The sequence below is a fragment of the Rhinatrema bivittatum genome, chromosome 3, assembly GCF_901001135.1.
Source record: "Rhinatrema bivittatum chromosome 3, aRhiBiv1.1, whole genome shotgun sequence".
NCBI classification, from domain to species: Eukaryota; Metazoa; Chordata; class Amphibia; order Gymnophiona; family Rhinatrematidae; genus Rhinatrema; species Rhinatrema bivittatum.
In genome coordinates, this window is record NC_042617.1 from 303,175,056 (window position 1) to 303,192,117 (window position 17,062).

Sequence of the window (17,062 nt, forward strand, 5' to 3'; positions counted from 1 at the left end):
ACACTTTTTTCAGCGCTTCAAAATGGATTACATTCAGGTACTGTAGGTATTTCCCTATCCCCAGAGGGCTTCCAATCTAAGTTTGTACCTGAGGTACTGGAGGGTAAAGTGACTTGCCCAAGGTCACAAGGAGCGACAGTGGGACTCAAACCCTGGTCTCCTGGTTCTTAGCCCACTGCTCTTCCTCGTAGCCCATGTGGCTCTTCCTCTGTCACGTGGGACCCTACTTGCTGGCGTCTCATGATTCAAACTGTGAATCAGGTCCTGTCTGGCAGAGGATGTTAACATAGGCAGAAACATCACCGCTCTACTTCTTCTGCTGCTCACTCAGCACCAAGATGGGGGTGAGAGGGAGGGGTAAGTGCTTAGGGATGGGAGAGTGAGGGGATTGTTACAGGGGGGCAACTGAGGAAAGCGATAATGGTGGGTATGGATGTGTGAGAGGAGAAATCAGCAAGGGGGAGTGCATGGGAGAAAGATGAGAGTCAGAGGGGAAATTAGCTGGGGAAATGCATGGGAGAAGCAGAGTGAGAGAGGGGATCCTCCATATTCTATCCTTCCTCCCCCCTTCCCTGGATCCTCCCTTTCCTCTTCCTTTTCCCATCCCCAGTCCCTTCTCTCTCTTATTCTATCCCCATGTTCATTCTTCTTCCTCCATTTCTCTCCCCATATTCCCAGTTCCTCTCTTCCCTTTTCCCTCTACCCCCTCCCCCACCAATAAAAAAAGGATTAGCCGGACAAAGTCTGGAAAATAAGACTGTGCAACACGCTTTCAGGGTCCTCCTTGTTTTTTTATTTAAAGTAAGGGGGAGGGGGCACTTTCAGGCAATGGTGAGTCCCTACAGACGTTCTTTCAGATGGGGGGGAGCTGCTGGCTACTAGGCCCAAAGAGATCTATGACAGTCACACCAAAAACAGTCCTCACGCCATGAAATGGTCCAATAAATGTTTACTGTTGCAAAAAGATGGTAGGTAACAAAAATTCCACAACAGTGCCCTCCCCCTCCCCCCCCCCCCCAAAAAAAATCAGGATTTACACTTATAAGAGAGAGTCTAGCACTTACAGCTCCTAAGTCCCACAGTCACCTCCTTTGCCTCACAAGGTTTCTTTAAGAGCAATTTAGGGATATTTTATTTCTTTTATCAACTTTCCATCGAACACCTGCATTCTGCGGCTCCTTGGACAGGTAGGTGGCTCCCATCCATACATCTCGATGGATGCTCTCCTCTGCAAACAGATGCAGCTTTTGCCATAAAATCACATCACCAACACACCAGGCTTCCTCTGACGAAGGACAAGGAAACTCGTGTCCTATTCTCCAGTTAGAAAAAAGGAAGACGAATCTCCCCTTCCGACTCCTCAAAGGGAGCAGGCCAGCAAGTTTGCTGCCTCTCTCCACTCCACAGCTTCAAAGCAATTCAACCCCCAGTGATTGTGGACACTTTTTATAGAACCACAAAGATTCCTCTTAGCAGGGATGGATCAGGTACAGACTTTCACCTCCCATATAGTTCCAGAATATGCACCTTTGGGAAGATCCTAACATAACTTATATTTGTTTTTATAAACTAAAATAACTATAAGACATCCATTAATCACTATTACACATTTAGGAAAGATGCTACAGAAATGAGAAGTCAGAAACTGCTGCAGGGTCTACCCCTGCGATGCTGCTTGAAACTGGGTGCTGTGCTAACGATCAGGCATGCGTGCAACAAGGGATAGACTCTCAGCTCCTAGTTTTCTGCCGCAGCTCAGGGGTAGATTCTTTGGCAAGAAATAGAAAACTCTGTGACACAGTTTCTGAAACTCAGCTGCGATTATGTGGCACATTTGTATAAAATCTGAATTCTTTTGCATATTAAAAACAAATTTTATTGCATAAAAGTAGTTTTACAGCCTTGCTTTCTGTCTGAATAATTATGTTGTTCTTTTGGGAGTTTTAATGGGTGAGAAGAATCTCAGATATTGATATCAGGGAGGAGAAGAAAAGAAGATCTCAGGGATATGAAGATGACCACGTTGGGGTAAGCAGTACAATCTTCTGCTGTGCGGCTCCTTCGCTTTGGAACCCCTGATTGAATTCCTATGGAAACTGAGTATTTTATGATGCTGTAATGTAATGTTGTTTTATGATGTTGTAACGTAATGTTTGCTTAAAACAATTATGGATGTTTTTATGTGCCCCGCCCTGAACCATTGAAGGGCAGGTAACAAATTTAAAACATAGGAAAATGATGAAAATGCTTTTAATTGTTTGGTTAGAATGGGCTTCTGTTTTGTTGTATAGTATGCATGGTTTATTGTTTGTGTGTCATTTTGTAATAATTTACTGTATTGTTTTATTTCATAACTCGCTGAGAACATATTTGTATAGGCAAGATAAATAATACATTGAAATGGAAATATGGAGAGGAGGGAAGCTTGAGAATGGGAAAGGACAGAGGATTGGGAATGGGGAGGCAGGATAAAAAGGAAGATTGGTGGTTCTGGGAGCTTGGGGGGAATCAAGAGAGGGATGTGTCCAATCCCTGGCTCCTGCTCTGTTTCCCCTCACATCATCACCCCATCCCTCTCAACTTTCTACCTCCTCCATAGTAACAAATTAGAATATGACAGATGAAGATCAAATTGGCACATTCCGTCTGCCAAAGTGAGATTCTTCCACTTTGAGTAGATGAACATAAAATCTTCATATGCACCCCAACACTGACTGCCCCCCTATTCTCCACATCTCCTCCCCATTCCTTATCTGGACCTCAACTCTTTACTCACCTTTGCTCTCCCTGTCTGTCCCAAGTATGCCCAAAATCTGTTACAGTGCTGGCCTCCACCACTTACATTGCTAGGCCTTGTCATTTTCAACTTTGATTCTTGCAAGACCAAAAATGAATCCATCATCCAGGCCTCTTCAAGTCTTATAACATTTTGTAATAATCTCTTCAGACATGAAAAATTCGTGAGGTTGGGCTTCATGCAGGTTACCCCAGCCATCTTGGAGGTCCAGTACAGTCATACTACTGTTTAGAGATGCAACTGCCACTCTGTGCAGGTTATCCCATTGTCTTCTGGAAGCCCAGTGTAAACTGTCATTTTAGATTGTAGCTGCCGCCCTGCAAAAATTACCCTAGTGCTTCTTTGACATCCTCTTTTGCCACTAGGGATCTTCCGTGCTTAACCTACGATCTTCTGAATTCCATTATTGTCTCTGTCTCCACCTGGAGCCCATTCCATGCATCCACCATTCTTTCCATGAAAAAATATTTTTACATATTGCTCCTGAGTCTATTCCCTATCCTGTGACCACTTGTTCTAGAGCATTCTTTTCTTTGAAAAAGATTTGCTTTTTGTGCTTTAAGGTATTTGAATGCCTTAGTCATAATCTCCCCTCCCCTACACTTCTTTCCTCTAGGGTATACAATTTTAGGTTCCTAAGTCTTACGTCTCAGGTTGTTGTACAACCTGCACCATTTTCATTCACAAACTGGAAGAAGGATTCATCAGAGAAAAATTGGATAAAACATAAGCATTAGCAAGTTAAATGTAAGATATTGATAAGACAGATTAAGACAGAATTTGAAAATAAGTTGGCGGTACAGGCAAAAACTCATAATTAAAACTTAAAAAAAAAAATATCTGAAGCAGAAAGCCTGCGAGGGAGTCAGTTGGACCTTTAGTTGATCGAGGGGTTAAAGGGGTACTTAAGGAAAATAAGGCCATTGTGGAAAACAAAAAAAATTCTTTGCTTCAGCGTTTACTGAAGAGGATGTTGGGGCGATACCTGTTCTGGAGATGGTTTTCAAGGGTGATGATTCAGATGAACTGAACAAAATTATGATGAAACTGGAAGATATAGTAGGTCAGATTGACAAACTGAAGAGTAGTAAATCGCCTGGACCAGATGGTATACACCCCGGGGTTCTGAAAAATTCAAAAATGAAATTTCAGACCTATTAGTACAAATTTGTAACCTATCATTAAAATCAGCCATTGTACCTGAAGACTGGAGGGTGGCCAATGTAACTCTGATATTTAAAAATGGCTCCAGATCATCCGGGAAATCATAGACCGGTGAGCCTTACTTCAGTGCTGGGAAAAATCATGGAAACTATTATAAAGAATAAAATCATAGAACATTTAGATAGACTTGGTTTAATGGGACACAGCCAGCATGGATTTAGCCAAGGGAAGTCTTGCCTCACAAATCTCCTTCATTTTTATAAAAGGGTGAATAAACATGTGGACAAAGGTGAACCGGTAGATGTGGTGTATTTGGATTTTCAAAAGGCGTTCAACAAAGTCCCCCATGAGAGGCTTCTATGAAAACTAAAATGTCATTGGACAGGAGGCGATATCCTTTTGTGGCTTGCAAATTGGTTAAAAGACAGGAAACAGAGAGCAGAATTAAATGGTCTTTTTCACAGTGGAAAGAGGTAAACAGTGGAGTGCCTTAGGGATATGTATTAGGACTGGTGCTTTTTAATATATTTATAAATGATCTGAAAATGAATACGAGTGAGGTAATCAAATTTTCAGATGATACAACATTATGCAGAGTAGTTCCCATCCCTTCTTTATTCTACCAATCTCTCTTCCCCATCCCTCTTTTTCCTGTGTTGATTGGCCAGCAGGAGGATAACAGCAGCATTTTGGGCTGCATCCTAGCTTTCTGCTGCCTGGGGCCCAACTGCTCATTTGAACCATGCAGGACACTGCATTGCTTTGCATTGCTTTGCATTCTAGTGCCCCACTCTCGTGCCCAATCAGCACGAGAGTGGGGCACTAGAAATGTGCTATTGGTCAGCCTCTGCTTCCCTGGCCCTTGTTTGCTATGGTGGTTCAGCAGGAACTAGCAAATTCTATAGCAAGGATTAAATTGTTTGACACTTTCTGTGGCTGCAGAATCAAGGAAGACCAGTAGCCTTATCTTAAAGACAAAGTTTTCAAATGAAAACAACTCCATCTCTCATTAATGCTGGCATTTTTAGATGGTTGTCACTTTATGGCAACAGAATTATCGCTGCCACTGATCTTAGTTCTTACAAAGTACGAGTGTGAAAGAGGAAAATAATCTCAAAGATTAATTCTTTTAAATCTGTCAAAAGAAGGGTTGTAACAAAATATTCAACAACAAAATTAAGAAACAAGACTTGTACTTTTATTTATGAAATTTAGAAAATATTGGAAAAAGACTTTATTAAACAAGCATAAAAATGAACATATCCATACATCCCATTCATACAACTCATGTTAAAGATGTCTCACTATAAGTACGAGAGCTATAGAAAACTCTTCAAACATAAATACATAACATCTCAAATCATATAACACTATTAATACATCCTCATGGCATGCATCTCACAAATTTTTAATACCTACGATCACACTGTCGTTGGAAAACTAGGATATCGTCCTCATACTGAAGCCCAAAATGTAATCAACTTGTTGAAATGAGTGAGGCAACATCTTTCTATCAGAAAATAGATTACACAATCCAACTTTGCTATATTGTAGGGTTGGCTTTTTGCTTCTTTCTTTTAAAATTACATTAATCATTTGATCAGTATCAAATTATGTTAGAAGTCTAATCTATGATTTAAATCCTCCTTTTTCCAGAGATTACAGTGTGGAAACATAGGCTTTTGAAATTGTCCCCAGTAGACTGGAATACAGATGTGTCTCCCCATCTCTTGCCTGCTGCCTGCTCCTTTCAGCGCTCTGAGAAAAGTTCTGGGGCATTAGTGCTGTGGACTCTGCTCCCTGCAATACCAGGACTACAGCCAGGGCTGAAGCGGGGACAGCGTGCGTTGATAAAGTAAAAGGGAACGTGAGTGACACGTCCCGTAGACCAGCACTAGAGAGATGAAAGAAAATGGAAGAGATTTAGCACGGGAAGAGTAGTACAGCCAAAATAGCTTTCTCCTGTTTCTGTGGGAATTATAGGCCAAACGTATTTATCGAGCATTCACAGATGACAATTAGGCATGAATTAGCCAGAATGTGTGGGTGAAGCCATCCAACAATGCCGATATGAACCTAGTTCTCAGAGACTTTACAGAGCATGTGTAGGAGGTTCTCATAAGTGCTCACTGACTTGGGAGTCCCTCAGGCTCTCTTTGCACGAGTTACCACATGGACATGTTCCAGTCTCTCTTGCATTTTTAAAAGTTTTTTACCTTAAAACCCTTTTACTACCTCATTGCTTCCTCAAAGTTTTTTGCCACTGCTTGGCAGCCCCTCAAATAGATCTTTTAAGTTCTAAAGAAAATAAAAAGTTAGATGAGTATGGAAAAGCCCAAGACCAAGAAATTCACAGTCAGCAGTTCAAAGGTCTGCAGCTGTGGGTGCAGGATATCCATCATGAATACTCATACCCATCTGCTCTTGCTCCCTGGGCCTGGAACATTACTCCAACTCCTACAGCTATGGTTGGACATATCTTAGGGCGCAACACCATTCCTGAAAAATGGAGGCCCAATGAAACATGCCAGTGGGTAAAAGTCACATGCCTCGGCACAAAGCTGAGCAGCAGAGCCGCTCCTTGCCCAGGAGCAAGGCATTGTCACAGGAAATCGAGATGGGAACAATTCCCCTCTTACTCTTGCATAGGTAAGCTTCCTCTCCATTCCTCTACCCCCCCCCCCAGTAGCACAAGTTCCTGGATCCATCTCAAGTCAGGAGTTTAGCATGGCACAGAAGCCTGGTGCTGAGCTGCCCTTCACCGCCACCTATTTTGGAGCCAAAGAAAAGACCGGCACCATTGGAGCAGGGCTTCACTGGAGCGTGCCCCTCCTTGATGCCAAGGTGGGACATAGCCTCAATGGCACAGATCCCATCATCCTTCAGGTCTCAGAAGATTCCCATGGCACCAAGCCATTTATTTTACTTGGAACTAGGGTCGATCAGGTGCCCTCCATGTCATCAGGGCTTGCATTCCAAATCCACCATAACTTACATTTTTCATAATAGGTTGGTTTTGCAAACTCACCCCAAGTTCCTTTTGAAAGCAGTGTCTGCATTCCACATTAATCAAGCTATTGTGCTACCCACATTCTTTGTAAGACCACATGTGCACGAAGGAGAATGGGCTCTTCACCCCTCGGACTGTAAGAGATCTCTGGTGTATTACCTAAACAGGACTCCTCACCATCAAGTTTCTCAACTCTTCAATGTCTTTTAATCTCAATATATTGGGGAGGATAGTTGCCAAACAAATGCTATCCAATTGGCTAGCGGACTGTTTAGCACACTGCTATATGCTGGCTGGCTTACAGCCCACAGACTGTTAATGGTCATCAGATGAGACCCATGGCAACTTCAGTGGCTCATGGGAGAGCAACATCTCTTGAAGACACATGCAAAGCTGTTACTTGGTCATCTGTACAAACCTCCTCATCCCACTATCATCTTGACAAGGTGGTAACTTTGGAGAAGCTTTCATAGCCTGTTGACCCATTAATCCACCCCCCCCTGGTGGCACTACAACCCTAACTCACGTCCACTTGCAGACTAAAAGTAAATTTGCTTACCTATAAACGGGATTCTCCTAGACATCAGGATGAATTAGCCACACTTAATACCTGCCCACCTCCCTGGAGAGTTGATTACATTGCTAAAGTTTAAGCTTTGAAAAAGACTGAGGCACTCAAAAGGTGGTGTGCATGTGCAGGAACTCTCACAGATGCTCAGTAAAGTCTTTGCTGAGCACGGAGAGTTAGGTCTGTGTCGGTGCAGCTGGATGATGTCACCCATGCATTATGGCTAATTCATCCTGCTGTTTACAGAGAACTGTGTTTACAAATCAACAATCTTGCTAGGATAGAACAAGTGCAAAAAAAGTCTGCAAGTCCCCTTGCACATTTTTAAAACAGCACATTTCTCTCCAGCCCTCAATTTCCTGTAAGTTCTGGAAGGGAAAAGTCTGTGCCAATCAGCCAAGCTGAAATGTCTCCCATCATTTCCCTCCTGAAGGTGTACAGTGCATAATTTTTTTTTTAATTTCCTGTAATCTCTGTTCTCCAAAGATAGAATTCTAATAGAATCATGTGATCTATAAAATGTTCACAACATCGATTCGCTGGCAGTTAGCAATAAAGTCACTGGACATAATACCATGTTACATGAAATGAGGATGGTTAAGAAGGGGGGAAAATAACTCCAAGAAGGAGGGGGTGAGATGGACTCCACTAATACAAGGTTAAAGCTTGGGGGTGGGTGGAGGGAGATGAGAGGGGTGGAGTCTCTCTATACATGGTAAGGAAGTCCAGGTACAGCAGCATTAATTTAAAAATAACAAAAATGTTTTTATCCTACAGTTCAACTGTCAAACCTCACAAACAAAAAGAACCCCCCCCCCCTCACCTGCCCAACAATCCATACCACCTACCACAGAGAGGAGAGCTCCCTTCCGGAAGCAGGGATGAAAGCTCATCAACTGAGGATCAGCTTCTTTCTCACCCTGGATAAATCCGCTGCAGGAAAGAAAGCAAAATGAGGTTACCAGTATGCACTAATCTGCTGGGCAATTAGTACATTAAACAGCTGAAACCAGGAGACAGGGTCGCATTTAAGACTCTAGCAAAAATATAACAAAAATCACCAAACCTTGCGAGTCAGTTTGCTTTACACACTTTTTAAATAGTGGAAAAGTTACTTACCTGATAATTTTGTTTTCCTTAGTGTAAACAGATGTTTAAGCTCCCCTGCCAGGAGATGGAGACATCACAGTATATATAACCCTGCAGTGACCCTAGTCTGCCAGTATTCTCTTCAAAAGCAACTGTGGACAGACTAGCAAAAAACTTGATTAAATACATGATTAAAAACAGATAACCAGAACTGTACTCAACCAACCATAAACACTGAATTCACATAAGATTCTAGATACCCCAAGCTAGGGACTGGATGAACACTTACCAGTAATCCCTTGCGTCCCAGAACCCCACAGCAAGACTATTGACACACTCATGTGGCTAAGGGCAGAAAGGTGAGTCCATCTGCCTACACTAAAGAAATTAAATTATTTTTAAGTAATTTCTCCATTTCCTACTGTGTAGACAGACTCAGGACCAGTGGGATGTACCAAAGCTACTCCCCAACAGGGTGGGAGGCTGCCTACAGTCCAGTCAACACCACACGTGCAAAGGCTGCATCCTCCTGGGCCTGCACATCCAGACAATAAAACCTGGAAAAAGTACGTAAGGAGGAAACACCGCAGCGCAGCAGATATCAACGGGAGACAACAACCTAAGCTCCGCCCATGACACTGCCTGAGCCCTAGTGGAACGAGCCCTAACTTGAGTAGGCAACGACTTTCCAGCATCCACAAACCCGGCCATGATCACCTTCTTAATCCAATGAGCTATGGTAGCCCGCGAAGCCGGAGCGCCCTGCTTACTCCCGCCATGGAGAACAAATAGGTGATCTGAATTTCGAAAAGACTCAGAGACCTCCAGATACCACACGACAAGTCGCTTAACATCCAAGGAGCATAAAAGGAGAAACTCCTCTCATCTCTGACTTTATTCAGGGATGGCAAGAAGATGGACTGATTCAAATGAAAATCTGAGACTACCTTGGGCAAGAAAGATAGAACAGTACGCAGCTGTAATGCCCCTGGAGTCACCCGAAGGAACGGCTCCCGGCAAGACAATACCTGCAGCTCAGAAATCCTACACGCAGAACATATAGCCACCAAGGACACAGTCTTCAAAGTCAACAACTGTAAGGAAAAGCAACGCAGCGGTCGGAACGTAAGGCCTGCCAAAAAGTCCAGCACCAAATTAAGGCTCCACAATGGAACCAGTAATCTCAAGGGAGGCCTAAGGTGCTTCACTCCCTTCAAAAACAGGCCACCTCAGGATGAGACGACAAGGAAACACCATTCACCAGGCCTCTGAAACAGGTAAGAGCCGCAATCTGCACCTTCAAGAAATTAAGGGCCAAGCCCTTATTCAATCTATCCTGCAAAAAATCCAGAATGAGAGGGGTCTTAACTGAATGAGGAAGAACACCCCGCTCCTCACAACAGGGCTCAAAAACTCTCCAAACCTGCACATAAGCCAAGGAAGTGGGGAACTTGTGAGCACAGAGTAAAGTGGCAATCACCGTAGAGGAATTACCACACTTTAACTTGCGAGCTCTCTCAAGTGCCAAACCATAAGGCAGAATTGAGTCAGATCCTCATGAAGAACCGGTTCCTGCTGAAGCAGATCCATGTGTGGCGAAAGACAAAGGGGGGCCTCCACCAGGAGTTGTCGCAAATCCGCATACCACGGACTCCTGGGCCAGTCCAGTGCCACCAGGATTACCAGCCCCCTGTGGCCTTCGATCTTGCGAATTATCCTGTCCAGCAAGGGCCACGGAGGAAAGGCATAAAGCAATCTGTCTTCCGGCCAGACCTGTACAAGACTGTCTATTCCCAGGGACCACAGATCTCTCCTGCAACTGTAGATGCGAGGAACCTTCGCATTTTGAAATGTTGCCAGCAGGTCTAGGTACAGAAGGCCCCAGTGATTTACAATCAGCTGAAACGCCTCAGTTGACAACACCCCCTCTCCTGGGTTCAGACTCTCCCTGCCGAGAAAGTCCGCTCTTACATTGTCTTTTCCTGCAATGTGAGAGGCCGAGATCACATGCAAATGACCTTCTGCCCATTTCATCAGCTGGTCTATTTCCTGCGACACTTACTGGCTCTTGGTTCCTCCCTGGCGATTGATATAGGCCACAGTCATCGTGTTGTCCTACATCACATGAACCACTTGATTCTGCAGCCTGTGGCTGAACTGCAAGCATGCCAGCCATACCGCTCGGGCCTCCAGGCGATTGATGTTCCAGCAGGACTCTTCGGCATTCCAGCACCCCTGGGCCATTAACTGCACAGAGAGAGCCCCCCCCAACCTTGGAGACTCGCATTTGTCGTGAGTGCCACAAGGCTGGAGATGATCCTGCTGCAACCAGCACTGAAGGAGTGAGCAGATTTCTAATGGCAAGTGGAGCCGAACCGCATAATCTTGAGACTGCTGGTTCCAACTAGATAGCAGAGAGCGCTGAAGAGGATGCATATGCGTCATTGCCCACAGCACCACTTCCAGAGTAGCTGCCATTAAACAGAGTACCTGTAGATAGGATAACATTGTTAGGTGCATGGAGTTCATTAACTGATGCACTTCAGACATCAATCTATGGATCCAAACTTCTTGTAGGAAAACTCTCCTGTCCCATGTCGAACCAGACCCCCAGATACTCAGACGACTGGGATTGTTGAAGATTGCTCTTGGTCAGGTTCACCACCCAACCGAGCTCCTGCAATAAGGAGATCATCTTGTGTATCACCAGGCGGCTCTCTTCCTAAGACTTGGTTTGAATCAGCCAGTCATCCAAATATGGGTGCACCAGGATTCCTTGTTTTCACAAGGTCGCCACTACCACCACCATAATCTTGGAAAACGTTCTGGGAGCGGTGGCTAGACCAAAAAGCAGCAGCCAAAACTGATAAAGGCGCCCCAAAACTGCAAAGCGTAGAAAGAACTGGTGTTCCAATTGGATGGGAATATGAAGCTAAACCTCTGACAGATCCAAGGAGGTCAGAAATTTCCTTCACTGCACCGCCATTATTAAGGTTTATTTTTATTTATATACAGTTGTCTCAGCGAGCCTACAGAGTGTAAGGTTTCCATTTGAAAATGAGTCACTTTTAAGTGACGGTTGATCCTATTGAGATCCAAGATGGGACGAAAGGAGCCCTCCCCTTCTTGGGCACAATAAAATAAATGGAATATTGCCCCATACTTTGAGATGTAGGCACCGGAACTACAGCCTTTGAAGCATGAACTGAAGTGCCTGCTTCTTCTGTGCGGAGTGGCACGGGGACACCATGAACACGTCCTGAGGAATATTGCAAAATTCCACTGTATACTCTTCGCTATTCACCTCCAGGACCCATTGGTCCGACATGATCTCGACCCATCTCCGATAAAAGAGAGAGAAAGAGAGACCTCCCCCCTATTTCCTGTTGTGGAAGGTGGGTCCGCAAACCTTCATTGGGAAGCTTGGGAAGGTCCAGCACCCGAGCCTGTTCCTCTCTTGGGCTGCTGGAGACGAAAGGACTGAGACCTACCAAAAGGCCAAGTCCCTGAAAGGTCGTCCATCTGTAGGGACAAAAACATCTGGAACCCCAAAAACGACCCCTCATACCAAAGGGGAGCTGTAACTGTTTCTTATCCTCCAGCAACCGATGCACCGGAGGCTCGCCCCACTTATTGCCCAGTTTCTCCAACTTGCTCCCAAACAAGAGCAAGCCTTTAAAGGGCATCTTGGTAAAACTGGCTTTGGAAGCTGTGTCAGCTGATCAATTTCACAACCAGAGTTGACGCCTGGCCGCTATCACTGAAGCCACTCCTTTGGCAGAGGTCCGAACCAAATCACAGCCTGCGTCTGCTAAAAAGGTGGCAGCAGGTTCCATAACCGCTCTGGAATTCCTCCAGACTCATCAACCTCCTGAAAGAGAAGCAGACAAGATCTCACCACTAGAGTACAACAGAACACAATCTGTAAATTCATCGCCACTGCCTCAAAGGATAGCTTAAGCATAGCCTCCTTCTATCATGTTCATCCTTCAAGGCCGCTCCTCCCTCTACGGGGATAGTCGTCCGCCTAGACATATCACATACCAGAGCATTCATGTTGAGAAAATGCAAATGCTCTTTCAGGGAGGGTACAGGCCTCTGGGGCATCCCATTCCAGATCAATCAATTCCTGGATGGCATCCATCAGTGGGAAAAAACAAGAGGCTTTATGTAAGGAAACCAAAATGGGATTCTTCCTCAACCCTGACAAAGCATCTGAACCAGGAAAATCTAGCTCAGTGATGGCCAACCTTTTGAGCTCAGTGTGTCAAAATTCATAAAAAAACCGAGCATAACTCGGGTGCTGTGTCACTTCTAGAAAAATCCATAATTGTGATATTTGTAGCTCTAATTAATAACAAGTTATAATTTTAATATATGTACTGTATTTATTAATAAAGCAAAAACAAATAATTCTTTACCTTGCCTGCTTAGTGACTTTTTTGTTGCTGAATTTCGTCGGCTAAATCTTCAATTAAAACACTCTCTCCCCCTCCACCCCCCACCCCCCCTCCCACACAAACTCTTACTCCCCTGGATTTTCTCATACACACTCATGCTCTCACACTCACTGGCTCCCTCACATACACACAAACACATACACCCAGGCAGGCTCCCAGTCATTTTCACACCACTCCCGCTCCATTCTCCAGGCAGGCACCAATTCATTCTCACACACACAGACCCCCAGGCAGGCACCTATGCATTCACACACATACACCCCCAGGCAGAGTCCCATTCATTCACATGCACACATTAAAGGCAGACCCCCCTCTCTTTTGCCAGCAACTTCGGAACCTCTCTCATTCCTCTGCTGCCACTGTCACTGCTGCCACATGACTATTGGGGATGTTACTATTCTTGCACATTCCCAAAGATTACATGTGCCCGTCACTAAAAATATATATATTTTTTTTAACCTTTGCTGTCTGATCTTAGTTTTCTAATTGATTGGTCACAGGCTTTTTTTTTTTTCCACCTTCCCTTTCTTATTTTTTCCACCTTCCCTTTCTTATTTTTTTTTTTTGCCAATTCCTTTTATATTGTCTTTTTTCTGTTTCTTTTCTCTCCATCTTCTTCCCTCAAACACACAGTCAGGTTCTCATTCTCACATGCATTTCTCTCACACACACACACACACACAGCTCTCACTGGCACATGCTGTATGACTCTCACACACACAGGCTCTCTCTCACTCCCACATGCTATCTTGCTCAAGCACATGCAGTCTCTGCAAACATTCAGGTCCTCACTCTCACACACAATCTCTCAACTCATGTCATACACGCGCGCACACACACAGACCCTCAGCCTCTCTCTCACCTCTGGGCCTCCTCTTCGCGGGTCGCGCAGGATGAGCTCTGCAGCGGCCCTGCTACCGGGCTTCTTCCTCTTCTCGGGCCGCTGCGATTTGAGATTCGCGGCGGCCCGTAAGTGCAAGCGATGCTCCTCTTCTGCACGCACTGATGCTTCTCCTCCTTCCTGCCCACGCGGCTCCAGCAACATTTACTTCCGGGGCCGCACAGGCAGGAAGGAGGAGGAGCATCAGCGCGTTCAACACGATCTTTTTGTTTGGGCCGTGGTGACGTGAGCTCCACCACGGCCCTGCCTATCTGCCTGTCGCTGCGCCGCATGCGCCTCCCTGCGCCCGGGGGCATTGGGGGGGGGGGGGGGGGGCTGGAGGGATACTAAAAAGCTAAAAAACTAATTTTATAGGGTTGGCGCAGCCGAAAAAAAAAAAAAGGGCTCGGCACAGCCGATAAAAAAAAAAAATTAAAAAAAATCGATAGTCCCAAAACGCTACGCGTGTCAGCAAAAACGGCTCGGCGTGTCACCTCTGACACGCGTGTCATAGGTTAGCCATCACTGACCTAGCTGTTTCAAGGTCTGGGAAATCAGAGCCGGCAGTTCATCTCTCTGAAAGAACTGCAAAATGGTTCGATACGGTTCCGGCCCTGGAGGAATTTCCCCATTTTCCAGGGAATCATGATCAACCTCATCCTCAGTGCCATCTGGATTCCTGTCGGGAACACCCACAGGGAGCAGCAGCCAGTGCGAAGCACAGGACTGGAAGACAGAGGAGCCACCGGCTGAGGTTCCGACTGGAAAGAAAGCAGAGTTGCTTACCTGTAACAGGTGTTCTCACAGGACAGCAGGATGTTAGTTCTCACATATGGGTGACATCACAGGATGCAGCCTAATCACGAAACACTTTTGCCAAAGTTTCTAGAACTTTGACTGGCACCTACTGGGCATGCCCAGCAATGCAACAACCCTGTATCCAGCAGGGGTCCCCCTTCAGTCTCGTCTTATAGTAAAAGTACATGTGAAAAATAAAATAAGAAAACGTAAGCGAACCCAATTCCGCGGGGTGGCGGGCAGGTTTCGTGAGGACTAACATCCTGCTGTCCTGTCAGAACACCTGTTACAGATAAGCAACTCTGCTTTCTCACAGGACAAGCAGGATGGTAGTCCTCACAAATGGGTGAGTACTGAGCTGAGGATGCCCGAGGAATGCACCAAATGCACCCAAAGACGTGAAACAGACACAACAACAGGGGTGGAAATTTGGTTAGGAGGGCATTTTGAACCCTGAAAGGGTTGGTGGAAGGATGTTGGGAAGTTACACTGAAAACAAGTTGCTTAGAACAGACTGGCCAAAGATGGAATCTTGCCTGCCAGCCTTATCTAAGCAATAATGTGCTGCGAATGTATGGAGAGAACTCCAAGTAGCAGCCTTACAAACATCAGCAAGCGGCACCAATCGTAGGTGCGCTACTGATGATGCCATGGCCCTGACCGAGTCTGCTTTTACACGGTCTTGTAGCGGAATGCCTGCTTGCTGTTAGCAAAAAGAAATGCAGTACGCTAACCAGGAGGAGAGGGTCTGCTTTCCCAATTTGATGGAATCGAAAGACACAAACAATTGAGTGGATTTCCTATGGGTCGACGTGCAGTCTAGATAGAAGGCTAGAGCATGTTTGCAGTCCAAAGAATGCAGAGCCTGTTCTCCTGGGTTTGCATGGGGCCTGGGAAAAAATGTAGGTAGGATAATAGATTGGTTAATATGAAATTCCGTTACTACCTTCGGCAAAAATTTAGGGTGAGTGCGGAGCACTACCTTGTCATGCAGAATTTTAGTGTAAGGCGGGTAGGTAACTAATGCCTGCAATCCACTAACTCTGCGAGCGGACGTGATAGCGAGAAGGAAAACTAATTTCCACTTGAGATAATGGAGATCACAGGAGTGGAGAGGCTCAAACGGAGGTTTCATGAGCCGTCTCCAAATTACTTTGAGGTCCCAAGCAGGGGCCGGAGGGTGCAGTGGAGATTTTAAGTGGAGCAAGCCTCTCATAAAGCGCGTTACTAAGGGTTGTGTGGAAATAGGAACATCCCCTATGCCTTTATGAAATGCAGCTACTGCGCTGATATGCACCCTGATGAAGTTTTCAGGCCTGCCTCCGACAGGTGTCAGAGATAGTCCAGAAACTTCACTGTGGAACAAGAGAAGGGGTCTAAGGACATAGAGGTGCACATTCTGTAAACCTCTTCCATTTGGAATAATAAGACCTTCTCGTGGAAGGCTTTCGTGAAGCTACCAGGACTCGAGACACCGACTCTGAAAGGTTAAGAGGTTGAAGTATTAATCTTTCAACATCCAGGCAGTCAGAGATAGGACCTGGAGGTTGGGGTGGCGGAGGCATCCGTTGTTCTGAGTTATCAGAAGTGGGTTCTTCCCCAGAGGAATGTGGCAGTGTACCGATAAGACCTGGAGGATTGGAAACCACACCTGGCATGGCCAGTGAGGGGCTGTCAGAATCACGATGCCCTTGACCTTCCGTAACTTCACGAGAGTCTTCGATATTAGTGGAAGTGGAGGGTATGATTAGAGGAGACCGCTGGCCCACGAGAGGGCGAAAGCGTCTCTCGGTTGCGAGTGGTAGCTGCGAGTTATAGAGCAGAAGTTTTCTACTTTGCAATTGTGGACTGATGCAAAGAAGTCTATGTGAGGGTAGTCCCAACGTTGGAATATTGTGTCCGCTACTGTGGGGTTGAGAGACCACTCGTGCGGAAGAAGCATGCGGCTCAACTTGTCCGCCAATACATTGCCCATGCCTGGCAAGTAGGTGGCTGTGAGGCACATCGAGTGGGAAAGAGCCCACGCCCATATCTGTGCAGTTTCCTGACACAGGGGGTAGGAGCCAGTTCCCCCTTGCTTGTTGATGTACCACATCGCCACCTGATTGTCAGTTTGAATCAGGATGGCCTTGTTTGAAAGGCAATCCTGAAAAGCTCTGAGGGCATTATCTGATTGTCCGAAGCTCCAGGAAATTTATCTGGTGTTTGGCTTCCTCTGGAGACCAGATTCCCTGAGTCTGCAGGTCACAGACATGAGCACCCCAGCCTAGGTTGGAGGCGTCTGTCGTCAAGGTAA

General features: G+C 45.6%; 1 protein-coding gene across 4 annotated transcripts in view; it reads right to left on the reverse strand.

Moving 5' to 3' along the window:
* Window positions 1-5,137: 5,137 nt before the first annotated feature.
* AAAS (aladin WD repeat nucleoporin) overlaps window positions 5,138-17,062 on the reverse strand; it is a 178,749-nt gene continuing 166,824 nt past the window's right edge. For all 4 annotated transcript variants that reach the window (XM_029595084.1, XM_029595086.1, XM_029595083.1 and 1 more), the window contains exons 16-17: window positions 8,388-8,472; window positions 5,138-5,855 (exon numbers count right to left, since the gene is read on the reverse strand). In XM_029595084.1, coding sequence (XP_029450944.1) covers window positions 5,712-5,855; window positions 8,388-8,472 — 229 coding nt within the window. In that variant the 3' untranslated portion in view covers window positions 5,138-5,711. The remainder of the gene's footprint in view (window positions 5,856-8,387; window positions 8,473-17,062) is intronic.